The 27,504-nt window shown below is 46.8% G+C and overlaps 1 protein-coding gene across 1 annotated transcript in view; it reads right to left on the reverse strand.

The window, feature by feature from the left end:
• PKD1L3 (polycystin 1 like 3, transient receptor potential channel interacting) overlaps positions 1-27,504 on the reverse strand; it is a 1,100,724-nt gene that overhangs the window by 219,948 nt on the left and 853,272 nt on the right. Inside the window, exon 25 of the mRNA XM_086945530.1 lies at positions 13,496-13,629. Coding sequence (XP_086801656.1) covers positions 13,496-13,629 — 134 coding nt within the window. The remainder of the gene's footprint in view (positions 1-13,495; positions 13,630-27,504) is intronic.

A 27,504-nucleotide genomic window follows, 5' to 3' on the forward strand; every position in this document is an offset into this window, starting at 1 on the left:
CTCAATATATACTGATTTAGTGGCCATTGAGATGTGTTGTCACCAGGAGAAAAAAATGTAGGTACAATAAATATGGATTATGCTGTTGTATTCAGGTACACGGGCACTAGGAGTTGCGATCCCATGCAAACGTTTCAGACGGCTGACCTCACCTCGGCGAGAAGTTACAGTACTGCTGCCCATGTCTAGTACATAGGATAGGGCGGATAACCACTTACACTTAAATGGGCCAGTGGAGGCTGCTATGTTTAACAAGCATTTGCAATGCAATAGGTCTAGCATTTACATGAGTTTAAGCTATTGGCAATGTAAATGACAATGCTTTTATTTATGTTTTAAAAACGAAAAACGAAATAAAAGACATTGTTATTGGAAATGTCAATAGCTCAAACTCGCGTAAATGCGAGACCTATTGCACTGCAAATGCTTGTTTTATCAGTGGTGTCTTATCCTGACTCAAGTAGCAGTACCAAAGCAAGTAGTGGAGGAAAGATGAGTGTGGAAAAGAGCACGTGCACTTTATATTCATTCATAGCTGTGCCTGGTTGGAAGAGCAAGAGTGTGGTCTAAGTAGGGGTTTTAGTAGCATGTGTGATGAGTAGTGGATGACACGCTTGTGTTGCTTCGATAATTTAGTTGCCGATGCATGAAGAGTGGAAGAATTGCTGCACTCGATTACCAACCTAGCCAGGACAAATGTTGTGCTTGAGCGGCAGAGGAGCACCCCCAAGAATGCATAGGTTTACAGATAGCCATGGTAATGCTCTTGATATCCACCCAGAAGCAAAAGATGCCAACCAATAGGTATGCACTGGGTAATAAGCAGTCACAGTTAACATCTGAGGAGTCCACTCTGGACTGGCAAAGGGAACCCCATAGTTGTGCTCTACATACAGTTAGCCACATCCATAGATCTGAAGAGTCGGCGCAGGAGTGAAAGAGGGACGATCCAGAGGCTTGCAGTGGTGCTGGAAGAATGTTTAAAGTGGGGATGCTGGCCAGCAACATTACATGACTTGAATGTATTTTTTAACCTGGCGATATATTTTTAGATATGAGTACTTTTCTTTGTAAAAAAAACACATCTTTATTTGTGTATGTGTTAGGACATCTGTAGAATACTGCAGGCTACTCCTTGCACCTGTGCCCCAGGAAGTGCCACTAGTTACAAATTGCCCTTACATGCAACACGATAAAATAGTAAACACTGCTCTTCGTTTTAACATAATTAGCCTGTTGTCAAGCAAAGATGACTGTTGTGAGACAGTCTGTATTTTTACACATAGCCAACGCTTCTATACTTATACATATTTGCCTCTGCATTGTTATTTACCTATCTGAACTCCATCAAGGATGTATGGGGTGCTTCCAGCGCCACTGCAGGAATGCGCATGATTCAGACAACTATGGTAAATGATGTACAGAGGAGCAACGGACGAGCAAACCACAGGCAAACTCGTTTGTTGCTCCTTGGAGGATTCAGGTAGCCCTGATCTTAGGTGATAATTAAAAATGTAGGCACATAAACAAATTACACTAGACAACACCTGCGTTAGAGGAAAGACATACAAATGTGGCCAAGTTATAAATCAAGGAGCAGTTACTCAGTTCTCATGTCCTAAAAACTCACATACAGTCCATTTTCATTGTCAATTAAGAGTCTGGTAGATTTCAGTGTCTGCTTGCCAGAGAAAGCATGCGATAGAGTTTACGCATCAGTAATAACCCAACGAGCAACCCCAGGCACTGCATATTGTTAGTCGTGTTAATGCTGTAAAAAGTCCACCCCAACCAAGTCGGCATCAACCCACAGGTGTGCACTAGAGGTGGACTAGCTACCAAATTAATAACCAGAGCTGGGGGAGAGATGAGCCAAAGCGTGGCTCTAAGAGCCATAACACGAGCCGAGCCATCAACATATATGGCGAGCGCTCGTATGATCTAGGGTAAACCCCCAAAATAAACAGATCAACTGTATGTACGGGACATATTAGGCTTAAACACCACGGTATTGAAAACGCCTAATAGAGTACGAAAAAATGGGACATACGCAAAAGCGCAGAGTCAGACGTGTGCTCCTGTGGTCTGGGGTAAACAAAGCAAGTATTCATATATTCAGCGCATGAGGGGCGGACCCAGTACGGTGTCAGGCAAACGTAATTGGGGCCGCCTGCAAGGCAAGTATTAATATATTTAGAGCAGTGCTTTAAATGGGAAAAAATAAGTGCAGGTACTCATTAACATGATCTAGCGGTGTAGTGAGTGGGCGGGGCTAAGGGCAAGACATGATGATACTTAACGACTTCTATAACAGTTGCACCGCACAACAAAACACATGATAAATGTGTGTATATAAACAAAGCAGGTTAATATTAGACACAATGAAAGAGAAATGCGATTATATGTTAACATTTCCTTTTTTTGCAATAGTTACACCTTCTTACTGCCATACTGTTAATTGCTGTTGTTTGGCACAATACTATATATTTTTGAGCACACAAGTAGGAATAAACTGAAAATACCTCCACTACGAACCAAAGCTTTTATGGCTCCAAGCAAATGAAGCAAATCATCATGACCCTCCCCAGAAGATATTTCTTGTCTCTTCCATCGATCTATCCATTCATCCTACCATTTATCTACTGATGTCCACCATTTACCGTTTACATTCTGTCGTCAATTCAGTCTTTCATTCATCATTCAGTTCTTCACCATTCCGTCTGTCCACTCTTCACATACAAACCTATCCATTCATCTTTAAACCTATCCATTCATCCTTTCACTCATCCATCTCTTTATCGACCCTTTCACTCATCCATCAATCCTTTCTCTCATCTATCCATCAACCCTTTCACTCCATTATACCATCGACCATTTCATTCCATCCACCCTTTCACTCAATCCCTCCTTTCATTCATCCATCAATCACCCTTTCATCCATCCCCCCTACCTTTCATTCATCCATCCAATCTTTCACTTATCCACCTATATCCACCCTTTTATCCAACCATCCACCCTCTTTCACCCATCCATCCACTCATCCATACATCCCTTCATACATCCACCCTTGCTTACTCATCTATCCACTCACCCACCAACCCTCCCTACTACGTTATTTATGAACCTTTGTCACCGAGCAGACATGTACACACAAAGGGCCACCCATTTTTCTTACAAAAAACAAGCATACAAATGCAGGCAAACACCCAAACATAAGCAGACACACAAAAGACACTGGTATGTTAAAAGCCATGTCATACTCTTCATCATGGCTTTTTTAATTGCCACTACCAGGGGAGTGCCATAATTCTTATGTTTGTACAAATGCAGAGGATAGTGTGAATGGGGTTGACAGCACAGGGCCTCAATGGACCGGAGCTGCCAAGGTTTCAGATTGCTCTGTGTGACATTTTCATATTTTCATTGTAATTGTGAGTGCCATTTCAACGACTATGAGTGACACTTTCTTTCTCGCTAGCAAAATTAAGCAAGGAAGACGAAGGAATCATATAAATATCAGAAAAAACATCCATTTGAGTATAGCTGCTAATGTTTCAGATTGCTTATGTGTGACATTTTCATGGATTCAGTGGATGTACGAGAGGCAGGCAACAACTAGATGTGCAACATTTAGAGTGGCACTTTCTTGCGAGCATAATCATGGTATGAAGTCAATAGAAACAGACAAATAGCAGAAATCACACTCATTTAAGCAACAATTAAGTCAAACTCTGCAGTAGGTGTTTTTCAAGCTATTCAAATTCTTTAAAATATCAGCACCCTCCACCCCAACCTCAGCTTCAGGTGTGGCCAAACCACATGTAACAAAGGGATCTCTGTGACAAAAGCAGCAACCCACTGAGCTATCCACATACAATCAAGTACAATACAATATGCTTTTTTGGAAGGAGGCATATTAACCCTCTACGCTACTTAATGGTCAGAGTGAAAAGTGCCAGTGGAGAAAACTCTGACCTCTCTCCAGCAGGAACAATAATCACCTGACTTATCAAGTCTAACTATGCTGAGAAAATAAAGGGTGCTGCTTCGTAGTGTCACTGTCAAACAGGGATGTTAAACACTTGGCACTACTAATAAATCAGCAAAGGTGCTACTTTAGAGAAAAGGTAGCACTGGGCTGGCGTGTTGAGTGTGGGGCAGAAGTTGGGCTCGGGGCTGGGCACAGCAATAGTCCATCATGTCGAGGTCAGGAGGAGGTGAGCAGGTGATCGAGTCTCGACACCGGCTTCCTTCTTCAAGTCCATGTAGCAGGGGAATTCCTGGGTGCTCTGGGGCCCGGCTAGCAGGCAGAAAATGAAACACCCTGCCACAGCATGGGCGGCGACCACAGTGTGACAGAGCAAGATGGGAGCCAGGCGCATCTAAGAGATCTAGGAGAGTGTTAGGAATGTGTGGAAACAATGGGCTGGCGGCGCTAGTTTTGAGCTTGTTTGGCATATAAGAAAGCCTTCTATGCACAGACCGGGTAATTGAGGAATGTGGCGTTAGGAAGGTAGGTGCCTCAGTGCAGAAAGCAGTTAGATTAGCGCTCCAGGGGCCACTTCGATCGCATCGTCTGGGCATTAACCCTCTGATCCAGAGACAGTACGGGAAGTGTGAGAATCCGCTCCTGATAATATGTCTATCTATGTATAAAGTGTTACCCTGCACGGAATTTTCCCTACTTGAAGTGCTGCGCTTTGAAAATCACACGCGCACACTGTAAAACTAATCTCGACCCTGCTCTGTCCAGCACAGCGTGACAGCGAGCACCAGACATTATTCAGACGAGCCCTGCTAAATAGCTCAGCAGGGGCTCAGATCCGGAGACATAAGCGGCGCCTTTGCTCCCAGAGACACGTCCCACTCCTGCTCGCCACTGCGCCGGCACTCACAGCCACTAAGCCTACCTTTTCGTGAATACCGGTACTCTCCTCGGGCAGTAGAGAAGTGCCGGTACTCAGAGCGATAAATTTAAGAAATGCCGGTACTCAGTACCGGTGAGTACCGGCCCATTTAAAGCACTGATTTAGAGCGTGTGGGGCAGACCCAGGAAGGTGTCAGGCAGAAGTGATTAAAGCCACCTAAAAAGTGCCGATGAGTAGAACATCCTACCGGTGAAATTAACCGATTAAATGAACATTAACCCCGGTTTCCGAAAGAAAAAAGTGATAGTATTGCAAAATGGTATACAACGTTTACAACAGAATTTTTACAACGCACTACCAGTAGAACGCAGGCATTACCACGCATACCATTACAACGCATTGCGCTGGGGGGCGCTCTAGGATAGGGAATAAGTATAATTTTATATCCAACACCTTCCCTAGTGTCCACGGGGACTGGAGTTGGAATATAACATTATACTTACCACTATCCAGCACCTCTAAGCGCTATGCGTTGTAACGGTATTCATTGTAAATACCGCGTTGTAAAGGTATGCGTGGTAACAGTATGCGTTGTCACGTCATACATCCTTGCAAAATGGTTAAATGGTACGAGGTTATAAATAGGCAGCCCATAATAATATAGTGTCGCCGTTGGTGGCTGAGATCGACGATCGGGAGCCTGAGACTGGTGAGCTGTGCTGACGCTGCGAAGGGGACCGCAGGAGGATGCCAGGTTGTGGTTGCCAGTACCGCGCAGGTCTGGCCTATCCAGGCGCGCAACACCCATTGAACTCACCGGGCTTCAGCCCCCCCGTCGTGTGTGGCAGCCCGGGATGAGACAGATCCCGGGCACACACAGAGACGCACCCGAACGTTTAACAGGTCTTTAAAAGACCATTTGAATGTTAATTAGGCCTTGCAGTTGTTTCACCCCTTCTAAGAGCCCCTGCAGCCCCACTCTGCCTACTGATTAAAGGTTCAGCCCCCCCCGAAATTTTTTCTTAGCCCCCCCCGAAATTTGGCTCAAGTTGCGCCTCTGGGCCTACCTGCTGGGACTTAGCCTGGAGGCGCAAGATGGATTGGGCTGAGGCACGGCTTGCAGGCTCTGGGCAAAACATCTGAGCAGGCAGACAAAACCACTCTGCTGCAAACAGATAAAGATCCCTGCTGGTCACGAGAGAAGCCACCATTTTGAGTCCAAATATAACAAGCAACCGTGCGGAACGAGGGAGAGGAGGGGGGCCACGCCCCCAACCAGTTGGCACACTGCACGAAATTAGGTGTGAGAGGAGCAAAACAGAAGTTAGGTGCCGCTGCCTCAGGACTACACGGAAGTTACCATAGGGCCAACAGCCAACAGAAATCAAGAAAACAACAGCATATGCCAAACTTAAACCAATCACGAGGGGCAGAAGAAATTACACGGAGTTGAAGCCAATATACAGATTATTTTAAGTCTCGCTCAGACCTAAAAAATGGTGAGGCTCATCAAAAATGACATCAAACCCTTTTAAAAATAAACTTACCTTTGATAATCTTCTGCAGCACACATTTGGCCCAGCTGCAGATACGCCCAAAATTCCTCCTGCCTGGCGCTGCTTGCTTGATAATAGCATCCAAATCAATCCAAGAAAACAAGTTACTTACCTGTAACTTTGGTTCCCCAGTATTGGTAACTTTCATAGATTCCCATGCTTTGTATCATTCCCCCGTCGTCGGAATGGGAGCCTCTGTAAACAGAAAATACCATAGCAGTAGTTACAAAAGAGAAAGAAAGGCCTAGGCCTCATCTAATTTTGTAGCATATCACCCTCTTTTTGTAAAAGAGACCAAAAAACTGCAACAACCAATCAGATCAGCCTCACCCCATAGAACCCTCCTGAGAGAGCCTCAGAGCCTCAGATTTTCGTAGCCGTTGTGTAACAGTAGCGAACTCTGCTGAGCTTTCCCAGGGGAGGTGGGTGGGCGTATGGGAATCTATGAAAGTTACCAATACTGGGGAACCAAAGTTACAGGTAAGTAGCTTGTTTTCTTGCCCCAGTATTGGACTTTCATAGATTCCCATGCTTTGTATCATAGTAGCTAGCAGTAAGCAATAAATGGACATTTTGTTACATGTATATTAGCATAATACAGTATAAGAATTACCATAGATAGCAGATACTCTTTGCAACAATATATAGAAAACATTATGAGATACAAAATGTGCAATATAGGAAGGAGGGATAGAAGGGAAAGCTCACCACTTATTGGAAGAGGTTCCTCAGGACTGCCTGTCCAACTGCTGCCTCACTCCTTGTGGAAGAGTCCAAACAGTAGTGATTTGTGAATGAATGGGCACTGCTCCATGTAGCGGCCCTACAAATGTCCTTGATAGGAACACCAGAGAACAGAGCCATAGAAGATTAAACTGATCTCGTAGAATGAGCTTTGATTCGTCCTTTCAGTGGCTTTCCTGCCGCTTGATGACAGAAGTGGATTGTGCTGGCAATACAACATGATATCCCCTGCTTTGATAGGGGCATGCCTTTCCTTGGAACGCTAAAAGCGACAAAAAGTTGTGAAGTCTTTCTGAAATATTTTGTGCGTTGGAGATAAAACTTTAGGCATCTTTGGACATCCAAAGTGTGGAGAGATCTTTCAGCCAGAGTTGAAGGCAGAGGAAAGAAAGACCTTAGTACTACAGGTTCATTCAGGTGAAAATCCGAAGGAACTTTTGGAATAAATTTCGGATTTGTCCTCAAAATCAAAGAGTCATTCTTGAACTGTAAGAAAGGCTCAATAATTGTGAGAGCTTGAAGTTCTCCAACCCTCCTGGCTGATGTTATAGCCAGAAGAAAGGCAATCTTCCATAACAAAAATTGTATGTCAGCTTTATGTATAGGTTCAAAAGGAGCCCTCATGAGATGGGCCAGGACCAGGTTGAGTTGCCATATTGGAGGAGGAGGTTGAACCTGAGGGAAAGCCCTGAATAGACTTTTCAGGAATTGTTTGATCACTCTCGCGGACCAGAGAGAAGGGCCAGAGGCGGTTCGTCTGAACCTAGAGATCGCTGCCGGATGCACCTTGATGGAAGAGTGTTGAAGACCTGATCTGGCCAAAGACAAAATGTACGGTAAGATCTTATGAGGAGCTGAAGTGAATGGATGAAGATTTTCCTTGTGGCACCATGCACAAAAACGCTTCCATTTCGCTCAATAGGTTCTGTTTGTACCTGGGGCCCGAGCTTGAGCTAAAATTTCTTTGCAATCTTGAGGGATATCTAAAGTTCTGAACTCCCGGTGCTCAGGAGCCAAGCTGTCAATTTCAGAGAACTCGGGTCCGGATGCATTACTTGGCCCTGGGACATCGTCAACAGGGTTGGAATGGGACGCAGGTGAATTTGTTGATCCTGAGACAGAAGGAGGAGCTCTGTGAACCACTATTGGCGGGACCAAGCTGGAGCAATTAAAATCATTGTGCAGGGTTCCGTCTTGAGTTTGCTTAGTATTTTTGGGAATCAGAGGAATTGGTTGAAAGGCGTAAACAAATGCGCCTGACCAGGCTATCGAAAGAGCATTCCCCAACGATCCTTGATGGTGATACCTGCTTGCGTAAAATTGGCATTTCTTGTTTTCTGGAGTCGTGAAAAGGTCTATAAGAGGAGTGCCCCAACGAGAGAATATTCTTTCGAGAGTTCTCTGATCCAATTCCCATTCGTTGGAGACCGACCTTAGAGGGCTCAATGAATCCGCCTCCGTATTGAGGGAACCTGGCAGATGTTCCGCTGAGAGAGATATCTGATGACGAAACGCCCATTCCCAGATCTCCTGTGCCTCCCTTGAAAGAAGTTTGGATCTTGTTCCGCCCTGCTTGTTTACATAATGCATGGCCGTAGTGGTGTCCATACTGACCAGGACTGTGGAATTCTGAATTTTTGGAAGGAAGGCTTGTAAAGCTAAACAAATCGCTCGTAGCTCCAAAAGGTTGATATGGGAGGTGAGAATCTCTGGAGACCAGTGGTCGCTTACTTGAGGATCCTGTAATACCGCCCCACAGCCGTCTAGAGAGGCGTCTGTGGTCAGAACTAATGGAGAAGGAGGAACTGTGAAAGAGAGACTTTTCGCGATATTGCCTTTTGTAGTCCACCACATGAGTGCCTTCTTCGTGATAGGAGTGATCTTTATCCTGTCGTCGAATGATCCCTCCGCCTGACGCCATTGCAAGTCTAGTTGCTCTTGCAGGGGGCACATGTGAAGCCTGCAGTGCGGAATTAAGGCAATGCAAGATGACATCGATCCTAGAAGGGATTTGTATTGACGGACTGAAAGAGTTTGTTTCCTTTGTAATCGGTTGGCAGAAAGAATCAGTCTGTTCTGTCTCTCCTCTGAAGGGAAAGCTTTGCAATGAGTTGTATCCAGAATGGCACCCAGAAACCTTGCCGACCTGGATGGAAGAAGGACAGACTTGCTTCTGTTCATACCTAGACCCAGGAGACTGAAAAGTTGAATGCAATATTCGACTGCCCTTATGGCTGCTTGAGAGGATGGAGCCTTTATCAGCCAATCGTCCAGGTAGGGAAACACCTGCAGAGACTGCCTTCTGAGAAATGCTGCTACTGGGGCCAATACCTTTGTAATATCCGCGGTGCGGATCTTAGTCCGAAAGGTAGGACCCTGAACTGAAAGTGGCTCTTAGCTACTGTGAAGCGAAGATACCTCCTGTGGGCCGGATGAATGGGAATATTAAAGTACGCATCCTCGAGATCTAGAGTTGCCATATAATCGCCAGGATTTAGGAGACGCAATATATCCTGGAGAGAATCCATCCGAAAAGAGAGCTTTATGAGATAGATGTTGAGCTCCCTCAGGTCTAGAATTGGGCGCCACTTTTCTTCTGTTTTGCGAACCAGGAAAAACCTGGAACAGAACTCTTTCCCTTGTTGGGAATGGGGAACCGATTCTATCGCTCTCTTGATGAGCAGCTGCTGAGCTTCGAGATGCAGAAGATTCAGATGTTTTGATTCTGTGGCGAGAGGGGATCTGGATGGTGGAAAATCTTGAAACTCTAGAGTGTGGCCAAATTGTATGATGTTGAGGACCCACCGATCCGATGTAATAATCTGCCAGTTGTGGAGGTATTCTGATATCCTGCCCCCTACTGATGTTACTGGAGGGGGAGGAACAGTAGACAGAGCCAGGAAGCCGCTATTGTCGTTTATAAGCATCTCTCCCCTGACGACCCTGCCGTCCTCTTGATGGTTGACGAGAGAAAGACGCCGATTGACCTCGGCTTTGCGAGTATTGGGGCTTGTACGACTGAGAAGATTGCGAATAAGAGGAGTAACGTTGTTGGCTACCACCTTTATACGACGAAAAACCTCTTCCTTTCGCACCCCTGAAAGGCACTTTGCTGTGTTGCAATGTCCCCAAGGACCTTGCCGTGTCTGTGTCCTTTTTGATGTCTTGAAGGGCATTGTCTATATGCTTCCCAAAAAGCATTTCTCCATCATAGGGTAAGTCCAGGATTTTATTTTGGCGAAACCAGGAAGCTCGAAGCCAGCCCTGACGTCTTAAAACTCCTGATCCTGCCAAAGCTCGAAAAGCGGTGGTAGCTATATCCATAGCACAATCTATAACTTCCGAAGAAGACCGTTATCCTTCCTCAAGGATCTTCTTGGCGTCTACTTTGGCACCATCCGGACGTTGGTCAACAAACGGGGACAAATCGCACCACATTTGGCGATCATATCTACCCAGGATTGCAAGAACATTTGCAGCTCGAACTAGAAGACTAGACATTGAGGAGAATTGTTTACCCACATTGTCCAGGCGTCTACCCTCCTTATCTGGTGGTGTTGTAAGGGGCACTGATGGATTCTTTGACTTTCTTTAAGCTGCCTGGGAAATAACTGAGTCAGGCTTCGGTTGACCAGTCAGACAAGCGGGACTGTTTTCTGGAGCTTTATATTTTTTCTCCAGCCGCGGAAGAACAGGGATGACTGTAGCCGGATTTTGCATCACCTAAATCCCTTCAGACCACACATGCTCAACGATTGGGATTGAACGGATGGACTTCCTGTAAGGTTCCTTAAAATCATAAAGGAAGCAATCTGACTGTACGGTCGTGATAGGGAGGCCAAACCTCTTGGACGCCCTGTCCATAAGGTTATGGAAGCCTCCGATGTCTGCTGGAGGAGAGTCAATGGGATCCGGAATGGTGAGGCCGGATCTGGAATGACATAATCGCCCCATTCCCTATCCGGGTCCGGGACATGATGTACATCATGCTCCTCATCAGATGAGTCATCATCATCATGAATAGCTATAATTTCCTGGTGGCTCTCTCTTGGCTCCTGCTCTGAAGGTCGAGACACCCGAGGAGTCACTGTAATTGAAGAAGTGGCAGGAATTGATGGAGGAGGTGGCTGCGTTTGCAACTCAGGAGTTTGAGAAGGAAGCCTTTTCTTGTAGTCTTGTAACATCATTTGTAAGTCCGTTATAAGAGAGGAAGGCATTGCCACCATATCCTGATGAGACTGATGTTGAGGTCTCTCTTGTTGAACATAATGGCGATCTTCAGTATAGTAATCGTCAGAATCTGAATCCTGATATTTCACCTGAAGTTGGGATGGGCTATAAGCATCCCCATAAGGTCTATCCTCCTCCTCTGAAAGTTCTTCCTCAAAGAGTAAAGTTGGAGGCAAGGGTGTCACTCTGCTTGGAGATGTCATCTCAGGAGTGATCTGCTGCCTTCTTATCGATATCTGGACTCTTTGAATCCTCGACGATGTCATAGACGAGCTCGTCGTCGACGGGACCGTCGACGGAGAAAGGGCTGTTGTCGACGATGGACTGATCGTCAACGGTATCGTCGACGAGCTCGTCGTCACTATCATCACCGCTGTCGTCGTCAACGTCGTAGCCATCGACACTATCGTCGTCGAAGATATCATCATCATCGTTGACGACAAGGGGACAGGTTCCTGAAACGCCGACAAAGATAACATCGCAGCCGCCGTCGACGAAGTTCCCGTCGACGGAGCTGTAACTGAAACCAGTTGCACTTTTGATGTCGTCATCTTCGACGTACCTGAAGTTTTCGTCGTCGACTGACGTTTTTTTAAAATCTGATTTTCCTTCCTGAGGGACAGAAGCTGGTTTCTTGAATATCTTCTCCTTTTCAGCTGGTGGAGAAGCAATAGAAGGAGTTTGCTGTACCTTCTTTGATGGCTGTACCTCAGCAATTTGTCCCAGCCTCTCCTTTACACCTCGGTGAGGATATTTTTTGGGACTAGGCCTTTCAGACCTATCAGAGGGCTTTTGTGAGGCCTTAACAGGGGGTTCAGATGAAGTTGAAGGGGAAGACCTACCTCTTTTCCTGGATGTTCTGGAGGACGCAGCTGAGGAAGAATCCTCACTGTCAGATGACAGAACCTCCTTACGAGACTTCATCTTATGTAACCAGGTTAACAAACGGTCTTCCCTGTCTCTCAAGGTCTTGCTGGAGAAGGTCCTGCAGATCTTACAATCCGTGGCTTTATGATCAGGGTACAAGCAGTATATACAGTCTTTATGCTTGTCCTCAATGTACAACCTTTTCTTAGAGCTAGTAGCACAGGCTTTAAACAAAGCCTTCTTTTCCTTATCAGACATTGTAGAGTAGAAAAAAGAAGAGAAAAATACAAATCTGTAGAGAAATCTGAGCAGAGCTCAGTGGAGACTCCCTTAGCACAACGTGCGGTAGACAATCTGAGGCTCTGAGGCTCTCTCTGGAGGGTTCTATGGGGTGAGGCTGATCTGATTGGTTGTTGCAGTTTTTTGATCTCTTTTACAAAAAGAGGATGATATGCTACAAAATGGGATAAGGCTTAGGACTTTCTTTCTCTTTTGTAACTACTGCTATGGTATTTTCTGTTTACAGAGGCTCCCATTACGACGGCGGGGGAATGATACAAAGCATGGGAATCTATGAAAGTCCAATACTGGGGCAATCACTGCTCTCTTGCTGCTTACAATACTCAACAGCATAAGAGCAGTGCTAGGATTGGCTGGAGCAGGCAAACACAGTGCTCCGTCAGAGACCTAAGGGCTGTGCCTCTGCGTCTCAGCTGCCTTTCAGCTGTTGATTGCAGAAGCCAGAACTGTGCATGTCAGGCTGGCAACAGTGAAAACAGCAGCCAATCTGACAGGCGCAGTTCAGATGACACATCCTCAGGTGGTCCCAATGAACTGCTGTGATTCAGTGGGGAGGTCAGGGGGTCAACACTCACATGTCCCTATGGACAAACTGCCCCTGAAATGTACACACAAATAAAAGTGGAGACTGGACACTCAACACAGAACAAAGGGGACTCTTGCACAGGCATGTAGTATTCCAAATGCAGGGCTCTTTGAGTGAAACTCTGGAGAAGAGACAGATATTTAGGAGAGAGTACAGTGGCGTAACACAAAATGATGGGCCCCTCCTGCAAAATGTGACAAGAGGCCCCTGGATCTCGCAGATCTCACAGGCATTCAATAGCTTTGTGATCACTAGGGGCCCACTGATGTAACCTCCCTCCCCCACCCCCCTGCGCCGCAACGGGTGCCAAGTAGGATGGGCGTTGTTGTTGACAACACACTTACCAATGCCATTTGTCTCTAGGATTAATGTAGTGACACAGAAGAGGTTAGCGTTGGCGTTATAAACGCTAAACTCCACGAAGACTGCCTTGCTAAGGCGATCCAGCCAGGAACTCCTTTTAAGATAGCTGAGAACACTGGAAAAGAACAATAGGGAGGGAGGCAAGAGATGGGAGTAACAGAGATCTATTAATAAAGCAGAGAGGCACACAGGTAGATGAGACAGAAAAAAAATTATATTCAGTCATTTCAATAAGAGAACCATCTTTGGACAGAAACACTATTCCAGGACTATATCTCAAAAAAATTATATTCAGTCATTTCAATAAGAGAACCATCTTTGGACAGAAACACTATTCCAGGACTATATCTCAATTCTACTGGCTATATTGTCAGTAGGTTTGGGAAACGGTCTTTCACATCAGCTCTCCTAACTGTCTGTCAGACTGGATCACCTGTGCGGCTTCAGTCCACAGTTAATAAACTACAACTGTCACAGATCAAAACCATATGTGCTATTGTACCGAGCCAATCACAAAAGGAGGAGGGAGGACACTGCCTGGCATACCAGCACACAATTAGCCCAAATGCATTGTAGTAAATGCAGTCCATGATAAAAAAGGAGTTACTTACCTGTAACTGCAATTTTCCAAAATTAGTATCTTTCATAGACTCACATGCTTGAATCATTCCTTTCCCGTCGTTTAAGTGGGAGTCTCTCAGTACCATAATAAAACAGTGAGTACCACTATCATAGGCTCTAATGGCAATTAACAATCACTTTGATAGCCAATCTATGTTCTTTTAAAAAAGGACCAAACTTAAAACCTTAACAAATCAGGCGATAACACTTTCAAGAAAGGGCTGAGTCCCTCAGATTTTCAAGCACAAGTTGGAATAAAATAATCCTGAGCTATAAGGGGAGCATCTCAGGGGAGGAGGGTTGGTCGCATGTGAATCTATGAAACATACCAATACTGGAGAACTGCAGTTACAGGTAAGTAACTCATTTTCTTCTCCAGTATTGGATAGTTCATAGATTCACATGCTTGAATCAGAATAGCTAGCAGTTATTGTAGTTAAACATTTTGTAAGATAAGTTCTAGTTGAGGAAGGTGGGTAACGGTCTAATATGTAAATACATAAACACCTTATATGTGATAAAATAAACATGCTGTTTCTGACAATATATATATATATATATATATATATATATATATATACATACACACACACGCACACATATATATATATATATATATGTCTATATATATAAATAGATAGAAAGAAGTACCTGTAAATAATCATAACTAAGTACACACAGTAACAGAGGCTCACCTTATTGGAACAGAGGGTGTAACAATGCCTGTCTAACGGCTGCATCATTACGCTGTGCCGATTCTAGGAAATAGTACTGCATGAATGTGTGGGTGTTCTTCCACGTCGCAGCATGACATATTTTCTCTAGCGGAACGCCTACAAACAGGGCAGCCGAAGTGGACACTGCCCTCGTTGAGTGCACCCTTGCCTTCACTGTGAATGGTTTTCCAGCTTTGAAGTTGCAACACTGGATGGTTGCGGAAATCCGCCTTGTGATGGTTGCTTTTGTGACTGAAGCACACTGTCAAGTTGGTCCATAGGTTACGAACAGTTGATCAGTTTTCCAAAGCTGTTAAGTACGATGCAAGTAGAATTTTAGAAATGTTTAATGTCAAGTGCATTGAGAGAACTTTCTGCAGGTGATGCCGGATTTTGAAAAAAAGCTCATAGTATCATCAGTTCATTGAGATAGAACTGCTAAGGAACCTTGGGAATGAATGTCGGATTTGTTCTGAGAACCACATAATCATCAATGAAACGTAAGAAGGGTTCATGTGTTGTGAAAGCCTGTATCTCACTTACTCTTCTACTTGTATCGAGTACCAACAGCAAAGCTACCTTCCATGTGAGAAACTTGAGGTCCGCTGTATGAATGGATTCAAATGGAGGTTTCATAAGTTGAGAGAGGACTACATGAGAGAGTGTGAGAGGGAGAGAGAGGGAGAGAGAGGGAGAGGGAGACGGAGAGGGAGAGAGAGAGAGAGAGAGAGAGAGAGAGAGAGAGAGAGAGAGAGAGAGAGAGAGAGAGAGCGGGGAGGGGAGTGTACTGATAGTATTGGTGTTAACCTAGGCATAAGGCAAGGGTGCGTTTTGGCACCCCTCCTTTTCTCTCTTTTTATTAATGCCGTTGAGGCTGAGCTTAGGTTAGTTAACTCCGACGCACCACAAGCAGACGGCCAGGCCATTCCTGTTCTGCTTTATGCCGATGACTCAGTACTTTTATCTAGAACCCTCCAAGGCTTGCAGAGATGAATGGATAGGTTTGAGGGGTTTATAAAAGAACGCAAACTCAAGATTAATTACACGAAAACTGTTATTATGATCTGTGGAAGTAAGCCGAGGAAGTCTAGTTCCTTTTTTATCGATGGGCAAAGGATTGAAGTTGTCAACAAATGTTGTTACCTAGGTATAACCTTTAGTAATAATGGCCTGTGGACACAAGAAATATCGAACATCAAAGCTAAGATGTCCAACAGCGCACATGGAGTCTTTAAGTTTGCAACAAAGCTTGATCAACGTCGTATATACGACATGTTGCAAATATATTGACTGAGATGCGCCCCCATAGCTCTGTATGGGTCAGGGGTCTGGGGCATAGCCGTTATGAGGCCCTGCAAACGGAAGAGAATTGTTTTCTGAAAAGACTACTGTGTTTACCCCAATCAGCTTCTACACCGATAATACATAATGAGCTAGGGATAGAATATTTGTCCGACTTAATTAGTTTAAGACCTCTGATGGTTTGGAGAGCAATTTGGTATAAAGAAGAAACTAGCTTTACGAGAGACATTATTAATGATTGTTTTCGTTTAGACAAGAGGCTCTCGATCCCTTGGATTAATTACATCGTGACCACAGTAGGAGTATTATTGAATATGGATATTTTTGCCGACCCAGCCAGTCTCTCCGACATCCCTAAAAAGGAGTTAAAAAGTTTGTTTTTAGGGAAAAAAATCGGAAGCACGTAGGGAGGTGTTGGAGGTGTTAGACCTGTCTGTCCTTTGGGTTGTCCCTCCTATTTATTATTTATTTTGTCCCCTTTTTGCCCCTCAAACCTTTTTCTTTGCTACCTTTTTCATGTCCACTGGATTTTTTATAGGTTTTGACCTAGGGGTTAGATGCTCTTTTTGCCTCATAGTCCTTCATCCTGTGGCCTAGGTGCCCCTTTCTGACTAAAAACCAACTAGACTCACAAAATGGTGGACAGTAACTGCCATAACTGACGCTTCCAGAAAAAGGGACCATTGGATTACACTAAGAAGGTACTAGAACCTTCTGGAGGGTTCTGATAGCCAGGGCCAGCCTATATAAGGCCAGAACCAGGGCGGCCATTTTAAGGCTCTGGGCAGAGTAAGTGTGAGGTGGGACTGGTCAGGAGTAAGGCGACTTAGTGAGGAGCAGCACGCACAGAGAGGGGAGAGATCGACCTGTGGGCAGGCTGCCCTTCTATGCTGACGTGCCCCCTTATCTGTCTACCGAACCCTGCCTCCATGGTAAACACCCTTGCGCTCAATTCATATAACCCTGCCTGCTCCGGAATGCCCAACACGGAGTGAGGAGTGAGGTGAAGCTGAGCCTGGCGTGGACCCCGTCTCAGTGAACTAACTGGACCTCTCTTGCTGCTAACCGGGGGAAAACTTCCTGACTGAGACGCAAGATCGGCCCCCACCACTGCTGATGCGCTGTGTGAGGTCGCAGCTGCGGGCGCTGTGGAGAAAAGCCTACTGCACAGCTGACTCGATCTGCGGACAACCCATCACTCGGTTAGGTCCGCTGGAAGTGTGGCTGCAGGAAGACTCCGATGTCGTGCGAGGAGGCGTGAGGGCGCCGGAAGAGGACGGCTGCAGGAAGACTCCGATGCCAGGTGAGGAGGCGTGAGGGCGTCGGAAGAGGTCGGCTGAAGGCGGAGCCCTGTGGGAGGAGTCGGTGAGGAGGAGAGCGCAGAGGTTTGCCGGGCGCTGCTGCGGGGCGCCTGCTCGTCTGCCGGGAAAGGGCCGAGTGCCGTTGAGTGTCGCACCAGGAGGGACGCCTGCTCTCCTGTCAAGGGAGAGGGCAGGGAGCCCCCATTCACGGCGAAAGAGGCACCCGAAGGCAGAAGGGGCGAACGGTGACTGAATTCGTGAGCTACACGGCCAAGTAAGCCGGGAAGGTGAGGGGAGCAGCCGGACTAGCCCGTAAGTTCTAACAAGACAGAAGAACTGGGCAGCACTGTTACTAGACTTAACCAGAAGTAACTTCTTCATAAAGCCCCGGCTGGTTCCAGGGACATTCAGGCATAAGGGTCTGCTGTGAAAGGGAGCCATAACAAACCAGCTAGTACACTGTAGATGTTAATGGTAGGGAGGGAAAGCTAAGAGTGGGGAATCCTCAGGGCAGGGCTGTGCTTGTGTAAGACCCCGAGTCTTCTCTTCTTTTTATGAGGGGCTTTGGAATGACAAAAGCTAATGTGATCTAACTTGCTTATTCTCTACCAGTTACAGCTGTTTGAATTTCTCTTCTTATATAACAGGAGAAAGGGTTCTCCGACCGGTGGGTCATCTAGCAAATTGTTAGCCTTGAGACATCTTGGGTACAGTTATGCCAGCCTGTTTTTCCCTGAAACTAAATACGTGGTGACATGGCTTGATTGAAATGTAAAAGTCTGAATACTAGGAAGAAATATAGGAGTGTTTACTGGAGAAACTTACTGTTGCACATAACCTATTGAAAGATGTAAATGATAACCTTGTCAATGTGGAAAAGAATGAGATTGTGAAAGCTTAATTACATTGAATCGTGGAACAGTTTGAGAAAGAAGAAACTAAGAGAACTTTTATAAACAACTCGTATTTTTCCAAAATTGGTGTGGTGTCCTTCTTTTTGAGTGGATGGGACGTTATGTTACTGAGGGGTATGACGCAAACTTAACATAGGTACTTTGGAGTTAGGCCTTCCCACTTAGTGCCAAGCTACCTTAGGTGACTTGGAGGCCCCAGGTCCAACATAATTGGTGTCTAGCGGTGGGATACGAACTGTGTTTGCGTCTACTCTGAAGTAGGAGGGGGGAGATAAAAAGCGGGAGTTCTCAAAAGGTCCCCAAAACAGTTTCCAGAGAAAGGGAACAGGTTTCACCCCTAAGGCTAACCCACCCAGAAACCCTCATCCTGGCCAAAGCCAGCAGCCAAGGGTTGTCCACTGCTTTGAGTGTGGTGGTGTTGGACATTATAAGGGAGATGTCAAATGCCCAAAGAGACCACCCCCTCCCACCGGAGGAAAAGCCCCGGGAGTAGCTAGTGTAGCGCTAGGGGAGGAGTTGCCCTTGGATAAGGGGGGTGAGTGAGCGGGTGTCACCTTAGTGTTCCTGGGAGATCGGGAGATGGTTCCTAAGATCCAGGTGCCCCCAAATACTACCAAGTATGGGCAATGGATCACCATCAATGGCCAGAGAGGGGAGGCTCTGAGAGATACAGGAGCCAGTATGACTATGGTAAGGAGTCAACTGGTGTCTCCAGAGCAGGTGATTCCCAATGTACTCCACCCTGCCGCGATGGCTGACGGCAGAATGGGCCACTACCCTGTGGCCGAGGTTCCCTTTGAGTGGGAAGGGGTTGCAGGTTCACTTCGAGTTGCCGTAAGCCCTGCCGTGCCAGTCGATTGTCTGCTGGGGAATGACATGGAGCACAATGCTTGGAGAGAGGTGGAATACCGGACTCATTCGGAGATGCTGGGTACACCTGACTGGGCCTGTGTAAGCACAAGGTCTGCGACTGCCCAGAGAGGGAGTTCGCCTGGGTTGGAGCCTGGAACAATGGCCCAGCCTGCTGCCAAAAAGGGACAGACCCGAAGACAGGAGAAGCCTGCTTCGGCTTCCACGCCCCATGTGACAGATCGGCCACCTGCGGTGGTGAGCCATGAGTCCGTGGAGGGGGGAAGTAGTCTCCCTGGAGGACCTACCCATCCCTGCTGAGTGGCATGTGGAGGGAGGGCCTACCAGGGAGGAGTTCTGTAAGGGCCAGAAGGAGTGCCCTACCCTTGAGGGACTGAGGCGACAGACCGAAGCCCAGGCAGCAGGGAACGTTGCAGGGCACTACCACATTTACTGGGAGGACGGACTCCTCTACAGTGAACCCAAGGTACCTTTACCCGGTTCATCTAGGGCCTTGGTAGTCCCTCAACAATACCGAGCCTTTCTGTTAGAATTGGCTCATGAAATACCCTTGGCAGGACACTTAGGTCAGGACAAGACCTTTTCCCGGCTTGTCCCCCACTTTTACTGGCCTCAGATGAAAGTGGCATCTGACACTTATTGTCGGACATGTGTATCCTGTCAAGCCAGGGGGAAGACAGGGGTGGAGCTGAAAGCTCCCCTGGAACCACTACCTGTCGTTAGCACCCCCTTTGAAAGGGTGGGCATCGACATTGTGGGGCCATTGGATCCACCAACTACAGCTGGTCACAGGTTTATCCTGGTTCTGGTGGATCACGTCACGCGGTACCCAGAGGCAATTCCTCTGAGGACTGTCACTGCACCTGTGGTGGCTAGGGTCCTGATGGGGATCTTTACCCGAGTGGGTTTCCCCAAAGAAGTTGTGTCTGACAGGGGGACCAACTTCATGTCAGCATATATGCGGGCAATGTGGAAGGAGTGTGGAGTGACCTACCGGTTCACCACTCCATACCACCCCCAGTCCAATGGACTGGTAGAGAGGTTCAAAAAGACCTTGAAAGGCATGATCAGAAGTCTGCCTGAGAGCCTGCGGAGGAAATGGGACGTCCTCCTACCCTGTCTGTTATTCTCCTACAGGGAAGTGCCGCAGAAGGGAGTGGGCTTCAGCCCCTTTGAGCTTCTGTATGGGCACCCTGTACGTGGACCTCTCAGCCTGGTGAAGGATGGATGGGAAAAGTCTCCCAGAAAGCCTCCTCAGGATGTGGTGAGCTACATGCTGGCCTTCCGGAGCCAAATGGCAAAGTTGTGGAAGCAAGCTTCTGACAACTTGGAAGCCAGCCAAGCAGTAATGAAAGAGTGGTATGACCACAACGCTCACCCGGTGGAGTTGGAGCCTGGCCAGAAAGTGTGGGTGATGGAGCCTGGAGAGCTAAGTGCCCTCCAGGATCGCTTGACAGGCCCCTTTGTGGTGTTAGAGAAGAAGGGTAAGGCCACATACCTGGTGGATCTTAAGACCCCTCGACAGCCCCTACGGGTGCTGCATGCTAATCGCCTCAAACCCCACCATGAGAGGCCCGAGGTCATCTTGATGATGGTGACTGATGGAGGAGAGGAAGCGGAAAGCGAGCCTCTCCCGGACCTGTTTTCGTCTCAGGAAAAGGATGGGTCGGTGGAGGGAGTGATTCTCTCCCCATCCCTAACTCCTGAACAGCGGGAGGACTGCCGCCAGATATTGGAGCAGTACTCTTCGTTGTTCTCCCTTGTCCTGGGAAGGACCCACCTGTGTACCCATGATGTGGACACAGGAGACAGCCCACCAGTGAAGTCAAAGACCTACCGGCTGTCAAACAAGGTGAAGGCCAGCATCCACGGTGAGGTTACCAAGATGCTGGAGCTAGGAGTTATTGAACCTTCCAGTAGCCCCTGGTCCAGTCCGGTGGTTCTAGTGCCAAAAGCAGCTCCACCAGGCACCACTCCAGAACTGAGGTTCTGTGTGGATTACTGGGGACTGAACTCAGTGACCAAGACTGAAGCTCATCCGATCCCTATGGCGGATGAATTGATTGACCGGCTGGGAGCTGCCCAATATCTGAGTACCTTTGACCTCACTTCAGGGTACTGGCAGATCTCCCTTACAGAAGGAGCAAAAGAAAGGTCAGCTTTCTCCACACCCGAGGGACACTACCAGTTCTGCGTGATGCCCTTTGGGCTCAAGAACGCCCCTGCCACTTTTCAGCGGCTGGTGAACCAGGTCCTCTCCGGAATGGAGGCTTTCTCCGCTGCTTACCTGGATGACATTGCCGTCTTCAGCAGAAGTTGGGAGGACCATTTGCATCACTTGCAAGCAGTTCTCCAGGCCCTGAAACAAGCTGGCTTGACAATCAAGGCCAGTCAGTCAGTCAGAAACACTTTATTCGATTGTTTTAAAATCATAAAAGTATGCTACAGAACCATTTTCAATCATACAGACAAGATTTTTAAAACAAGTTAAAAAGTTAAAAAGTTGCTATACACATGAAAAATTCATATAAAAATCATCTTTACAAACATATTTACAGTAATCACAATCTTATGGTCCCTTGACGGTATTCAGATTATAAATGCAGTACAAAACTAGAATGTCTTTACGATTTTAAGTACAAAAATGCTTGCCGCCCGGGGGTAAAGTGCAAAACGTGCAGTTCATGAGTTCATATTTGGCACAATACATGATTACTTAAACAATGGCCAGTTATTAAATACAAGCAGCTAAGTTACATTAATTATTTGACTTTAATCTTGCTTGCTTTGACCGGATTGACATAGTCAAAAAATTGGCTACCCCGTACATTACTACTGAAGTTTCCATGAGTTGTAGGTACAATAGGGCTGGTTTAACCTGCACAAAACCTCTCAGAATTGGTTTAATGTATCTTTCCCTCCCAATCTTATAAAAGGGACAGAAGAACAAAAAATGTAATATATCCTGATCTGAGAAGTAGTCACATTTGCAGGGAGCATTTTCGTGAGGCTTACACCATTTTTCAAATTCACCTAGCAAAAAATGTGCTTGATTAAAACGAAATTTAGTGAGGACCCACCTATGAAAAGGTTTATTTACTATCGTTAAATAGGATTGAATAGATAACGAAGCAATCATCATATAGTGGGCCCTGACAGTTGGTTTTAAAATTTCGATAGCCTCTCTCTCTGATTCCTTTTTCTCTATAAAGTTTTTCTTTACCCAGTCAATGTCCTCTCTCATAATGCTCTCGGGGTTTGTATATAACTCCGGACGGCCTAAGTATTCTGCTGTAGTTTTAATGTATTGTAGCCACCCGATCTTAGCCACGTTTTCCCTCCCCATACAGTCCCTAATAATCACATGGTTTAAAATTAAAGCTGGATTAAGCCATATCCTTATCCATGACAGCAAAGGGGACAGAGTCAAAGAGTCTTCGATGTACCCTATCCCCAGTTCCATATGTACGGGAAAGGCTGGGGTGGATTTTGGGAGGCCCAGTAGGGATCGCAGAAATAAGTTTTCTTCTCTTTGTATATGGGCCAGATTTTTATAACCCCATATCATAGCCCCATACCTCGCAATGGACAGTGTTTTAGCTTTATAAATTGCTAATATAGCCTCAGGTGGTTTGCCACCCAACCTTTTAGCAAAGCCTAGGATGGCGGCAGCCGATCTTTTTACTGCCGCAGCTTTACTTTTGATTTGTGGAGCCCATGTCCCGTTCTCATCGAACACCACACCTAGGTAGGTAAAAACTTTTACTTTAGATAACACTGAACCATTACAGGTAAGGGTTTTCATACCATTTTTGCGACTACCTACTGCCATAACGTGGGATTTCTCAATATTAACTGCTAGATCCAAGCTTTGCATAAAAGCCCCAAAGGAATTTAAAAGGCGTTGTAAACCATTAGGGGTTCTTGCCAGCAATACCGTATCATCGGCATATAATAAAACCGGCATTAAGTAGTCACCCATATGCGGTACATCAATGGAGGCCGTTTCCAGGGTCTTTCTCAGTGAATTAATGTAAAGTGAGAACAGCATTGGTGCCAAAATGCACCCTTGGCGCACCCCCCTTCCTGATTTAAAGAAGGCGGTGCAATTTCCCTCTTGTGACATGCGTATCGTTGCCCTCAGATCACTGTGCAGTTGTGCCATGAAATTCACCAGTGCTTGGTCTAACCCCAGATCCAAAAGTATTGTCCACAGCTTTGACCTATTAACTAGGTCAAAGGCTGTGGACAAATCCATAAAGGCCAAATACATCATACCCTTTGACGCTATAGTGTATTTACCCAGGGTAAGAAGTAAATTTAGGCACTGGTCCTCTGTGCCTCTCCCGGCTCGAAAGCCATACTGGGCTTCACACAGAATGTCATTATTTGTCACCCAAGTTGAGATTCTTTCCAAAATACCTTTACCCAAAATTTTAAAAGAAGGCCAGCAAATGTCAGATTGGGCAGGGGTCGGTTGTGTACTTAGGTCACTTGGTGGGTAGGGGAACAGTGCAGCCCCTCCAGGCAAAGATTGAGGCAATCATGGCCTGGGAACCCCCCAAGACCCAGACTGAGGTCTGAGCTTTCCTGAACCTCACAGGTTACTACCGTCGCTTTGTGAAGGGGTATGGCACTATTGTAGCGCCCCTCACAGAGCTCACATCCAAGAAACAACCTCGACGGGTAGTCTGGACGGAGGCTTGTCAGCAAGCCTTTGTGAAATTGAAACAGGCAATGTGTGCAGCACCGGTCCTGAGGGCCCCAGACTTCTCCAAGGAGTTCATTGTCCAGACAGACGCATCAGAGCATGGCATTGGGGCAGTGTTATCGCAACTCAATAAAGAGGGTCTGGATCAGCCAGTAGTCTTCCTGTCCAGGAGACTGCTTCCCCGGGAACAGAAGTGGAGTGCAATTGAGAGGGAAGCTTTTGCGGTGGTATGGGCTCTGAAGAAGCTGCGGCCATGCCTGTTTGGCTCGCACTTCCTGGTTCAGACCGACCACCGACCCCTTCGTTGGCTGATGCAAATGAAGGGGGAAAATCCCAAGTTGTTGAGATGGTCCATCTCCCTACAGGGAATGGACTTCCGGGTGGAACATCGGCCTGGAGTGGACCACGCCAATGCAGACGGTCTCTCTAGGTAATTCCGCCTTAGTGATGAGGACTCCCAAGGGGTTGGGTAGCTCTCCCCACTTTCAGCTGGGGGGGATGCGTGTTAGACCTGTCTGCCCCTTGGGTTGTCCCTCCTATTTATTATTTATTTTGTCCCCTTTTTGCCCCTCAAACCTTTTTCTTTGCTACCTTTTTCATGTCCACTGGATTTTTTTATAGGTTTTGACCTAGGGGTTAGATGCTCTTTTTGCCTCATAGTCCTTCATCCTGTGGCCTAGGTGCCCCTTTCTGACTAAAAACCAACTAGACTCACAAAATGGTGGACAGTAACTGCCATAACTGACGCTTCCAGAAAAAGGGACCATTGGATTACACTAAGAAGGTACTAGAACCTTCTGGAGGGTTCTGATAGCCAGGGCCAGCCTATATACGGCCAGAACCAGGGCGGCCATTTTAAAACTCTGGGCAGAGTAAGTGTGAGGTGGGACTGGTCAGGAGTAAGGCGACTTAGTGAGGAGCAGCACGCACAGAGAGGGGAGAGATCGACCTGTGGGCAGGCTGCCCTTCTATGCTGACGTGCCCCCTTATCTGTCTACCGAACCCTGCCTCCATGGTAAACACCCTTGCCCTCAATTCATATAACCCTGCCTGCTCCGGAATGCCCAACACGGAGTGAGGAGTGAGGTGAAGCTGAGCCTGGCGTGGACCCCGTCTCAGTGAACTAACTGGACCTCTCTTGCTGCTAACCGGGGGAAAACTTCCTGACTGAGCCGCGAGATGGGCCCCCACCCCTGCTGATGCGCTGTGTGAGGTCGCGGCTGTGGGCGCTGTGGAGAAAAGCCTACCGCACAGCTGACTCGATCTGCGGACAACCCATCCCTCGGTAAGGTCCGCTGGAAATGTGGCTGCAGGAAGACTCCGATGTCGTGCGAGGAGGCGTGAGGGCGCCGGAAGAGGACGGCTGCAGGAAGACTCTGATGCCGGGTGAGGAGGCGTGAGGGCGCCAGAAGAGGTCGGCTGAAGGCGGTGCCCTGTGGGAGGAGTCGGTGAGGAGGAGAGCGCGGAGGTTTGCCGGGCGCTGCTGTGGGGCGCCTGCTCGTCTGCCGGGAAAGGGCCGAGTGCTGTTGAGTGTCGCACCAGGAGGGACGCCTGCTCTCCTGTCAAGGGAGAGGGCAGGGAGCCCCCATTCACGGCGAAAGAGGCACCCGAAGGCAGAAGGGGCGAACGGTGACTGAACTCGTGAGCTACACGGCCAAGTAAGCCGGGAAGGTGGGGGGAACAGCCGGACTAGCCCGTAAGTTCTAACAAGACAGAAGAACTGGGCAGCACTGTTACTAGACTTAACCAGAAGTAACTTCTTCATAAAGCCCCGGCTGGTTCCAGGGACATTCAGGCATAAGGGTCTGCTGTGAAAGGGAGCCATAACAAACCAGCTAGTACACTGTAGATGTTAATGGTAGGGAGGGAAAGCTAAGAGTGGGGAATCCTCAGGGCAGGGCTGTGCTTGTGTAAGACCCTGAGTCTTCTCTTCTTTTTATGAGGGGCTTTAGAATGACAAAAGCTAATGTGATCTAACTTGCCTATTCTCTCCCAGTTACAGCTGTTTGAATTTCTCTTCTTATATAACAGGAGAAAGGGTTCTCCGACCGGTGGGTCATCTAGCAAATTGTTAGCCTTGAGACATCTTGGGTACAGTTATGCCAGCCTGTTTTCCCTGAAACTAAATACGTGGTGACATGGCTTAATTGAAATGTAAAAGTCTGAACACTAGGAAGAAATATAGGAGCGTTTACTGGAGAAACTTACTGTTGCACATAACCTATTGAAAGATGTAAATGATAACCTTGTCAATGTGGAAAAGAATGAGATTGTGAAAGCTTAATTACATTGAATTGTGGAACAGTTAGAGAAAGAAGAAACTAAGAGAACTTTTATAAACAACTCGTATTTTTCCAAAATTGGTGTGGTGTCCTTCTTTTTGAGTGGATGGGACGTTATGTTACTGAGGGGTATGACGCAAACTTAACAAAGGTACTTTGGAGTTAGGCCTTCCCACTTAGTGCCAAGCTACCTTAGATGACTTGGAGGCACCAGGTCCAACAGGAGGCAAATATGTTGTTAACAATTCCCCAGTACTATTATTCTAATATCGAGACCACTGGTTTTCAGACCTACCTAACTACGGTCACTCGGCCGTCTCACCGGTACGTCCTTACCAGGCTAAGACTGGGTATTGCCCATAACCTGGTGGCATTTCGCATATAAAAATCCATCCCTCTGTACCGTGTCCATGTGATGGGATTACAAAACAAAGCACCGTCCACTTTCTATTTATCTGTGATTTTTATTTGCATCTTCGTGTATTTTATCTAAAACCATTGTTTAAAAAAAGGGCAATAACCACTGTAAAATCAGCTGCGTGACTGCTCTTCTCTCTTAATGACCATGAAATTTGTTTTCGTACTGCGATTTTTATCTTGAAAGCCATTTCTGTGAGGAAAAGTATGCTTTTTTAAACTCATCTCTGAATTATGTAGCTTTAATTTTAACCTGTTGAGTGGAATCTGTATTAGCGATATATGAATGTTTATTGTCTGCTATATCATGTGCTTTTATGATTGTTGTTTTCAATCGATCGAATAAAGCTTTGAAATTTGAAAAAAAAAAATTGAGAGAGAGAGACGCGAGTAGGGCCAGACTGGCCGTTGCGGGCACCGGGCAATTCCCCGGTGCGCCGCACGGGTGGGGGCCGGTTTTGGGCCTCTGGAGGCCGTTTTTGTTACAGGGCCATTTTTGCAGCATAGCTGCAAAATCGGCCGAAAACCGGCCCAGGCAAAGAGCTCGGCAGCACCTCCAACCCCCCGAGTGGGGAGGGGGGCCGTCCGAGCCCTTTGCCAGGGCTGCTTGTGGTTCCCAGTCCGGCCCTGAGAGAGAGATATCTATATCTTGATATTGCAGCGAGATGTACCTTCATAGAGGCATGCACTAAGCCTGATTAAGCAAGCGAAAGGAGATAAGGCAGAATCTACTCAGGTGATGCCTCTAATGAAGGCAGGTTGGACTGCTGACACTATTAACAGGGCTGTTTCCATTTTAGCTTTTATGTTTTGATGGTAGCTTCCGCTCTTGCTTTCAAAAGAATATCCCTGCAGT

This window comes from Lissotriton vulgaris, chromosome 12 (assembly GCF_964263255.1).
Source record: "Lissotriton vulgaris chromosome 12, aLisVul1.2, whole genome shotgun sequence".
In the NCBI taxonomy this organism is placed as follows: domain Eukaryota; kingdom Metazoa; phylum Chordata; class Amphibia; order Caudata; family Salamandridae; genus Lissotriton; species Lissotriton vulgaris.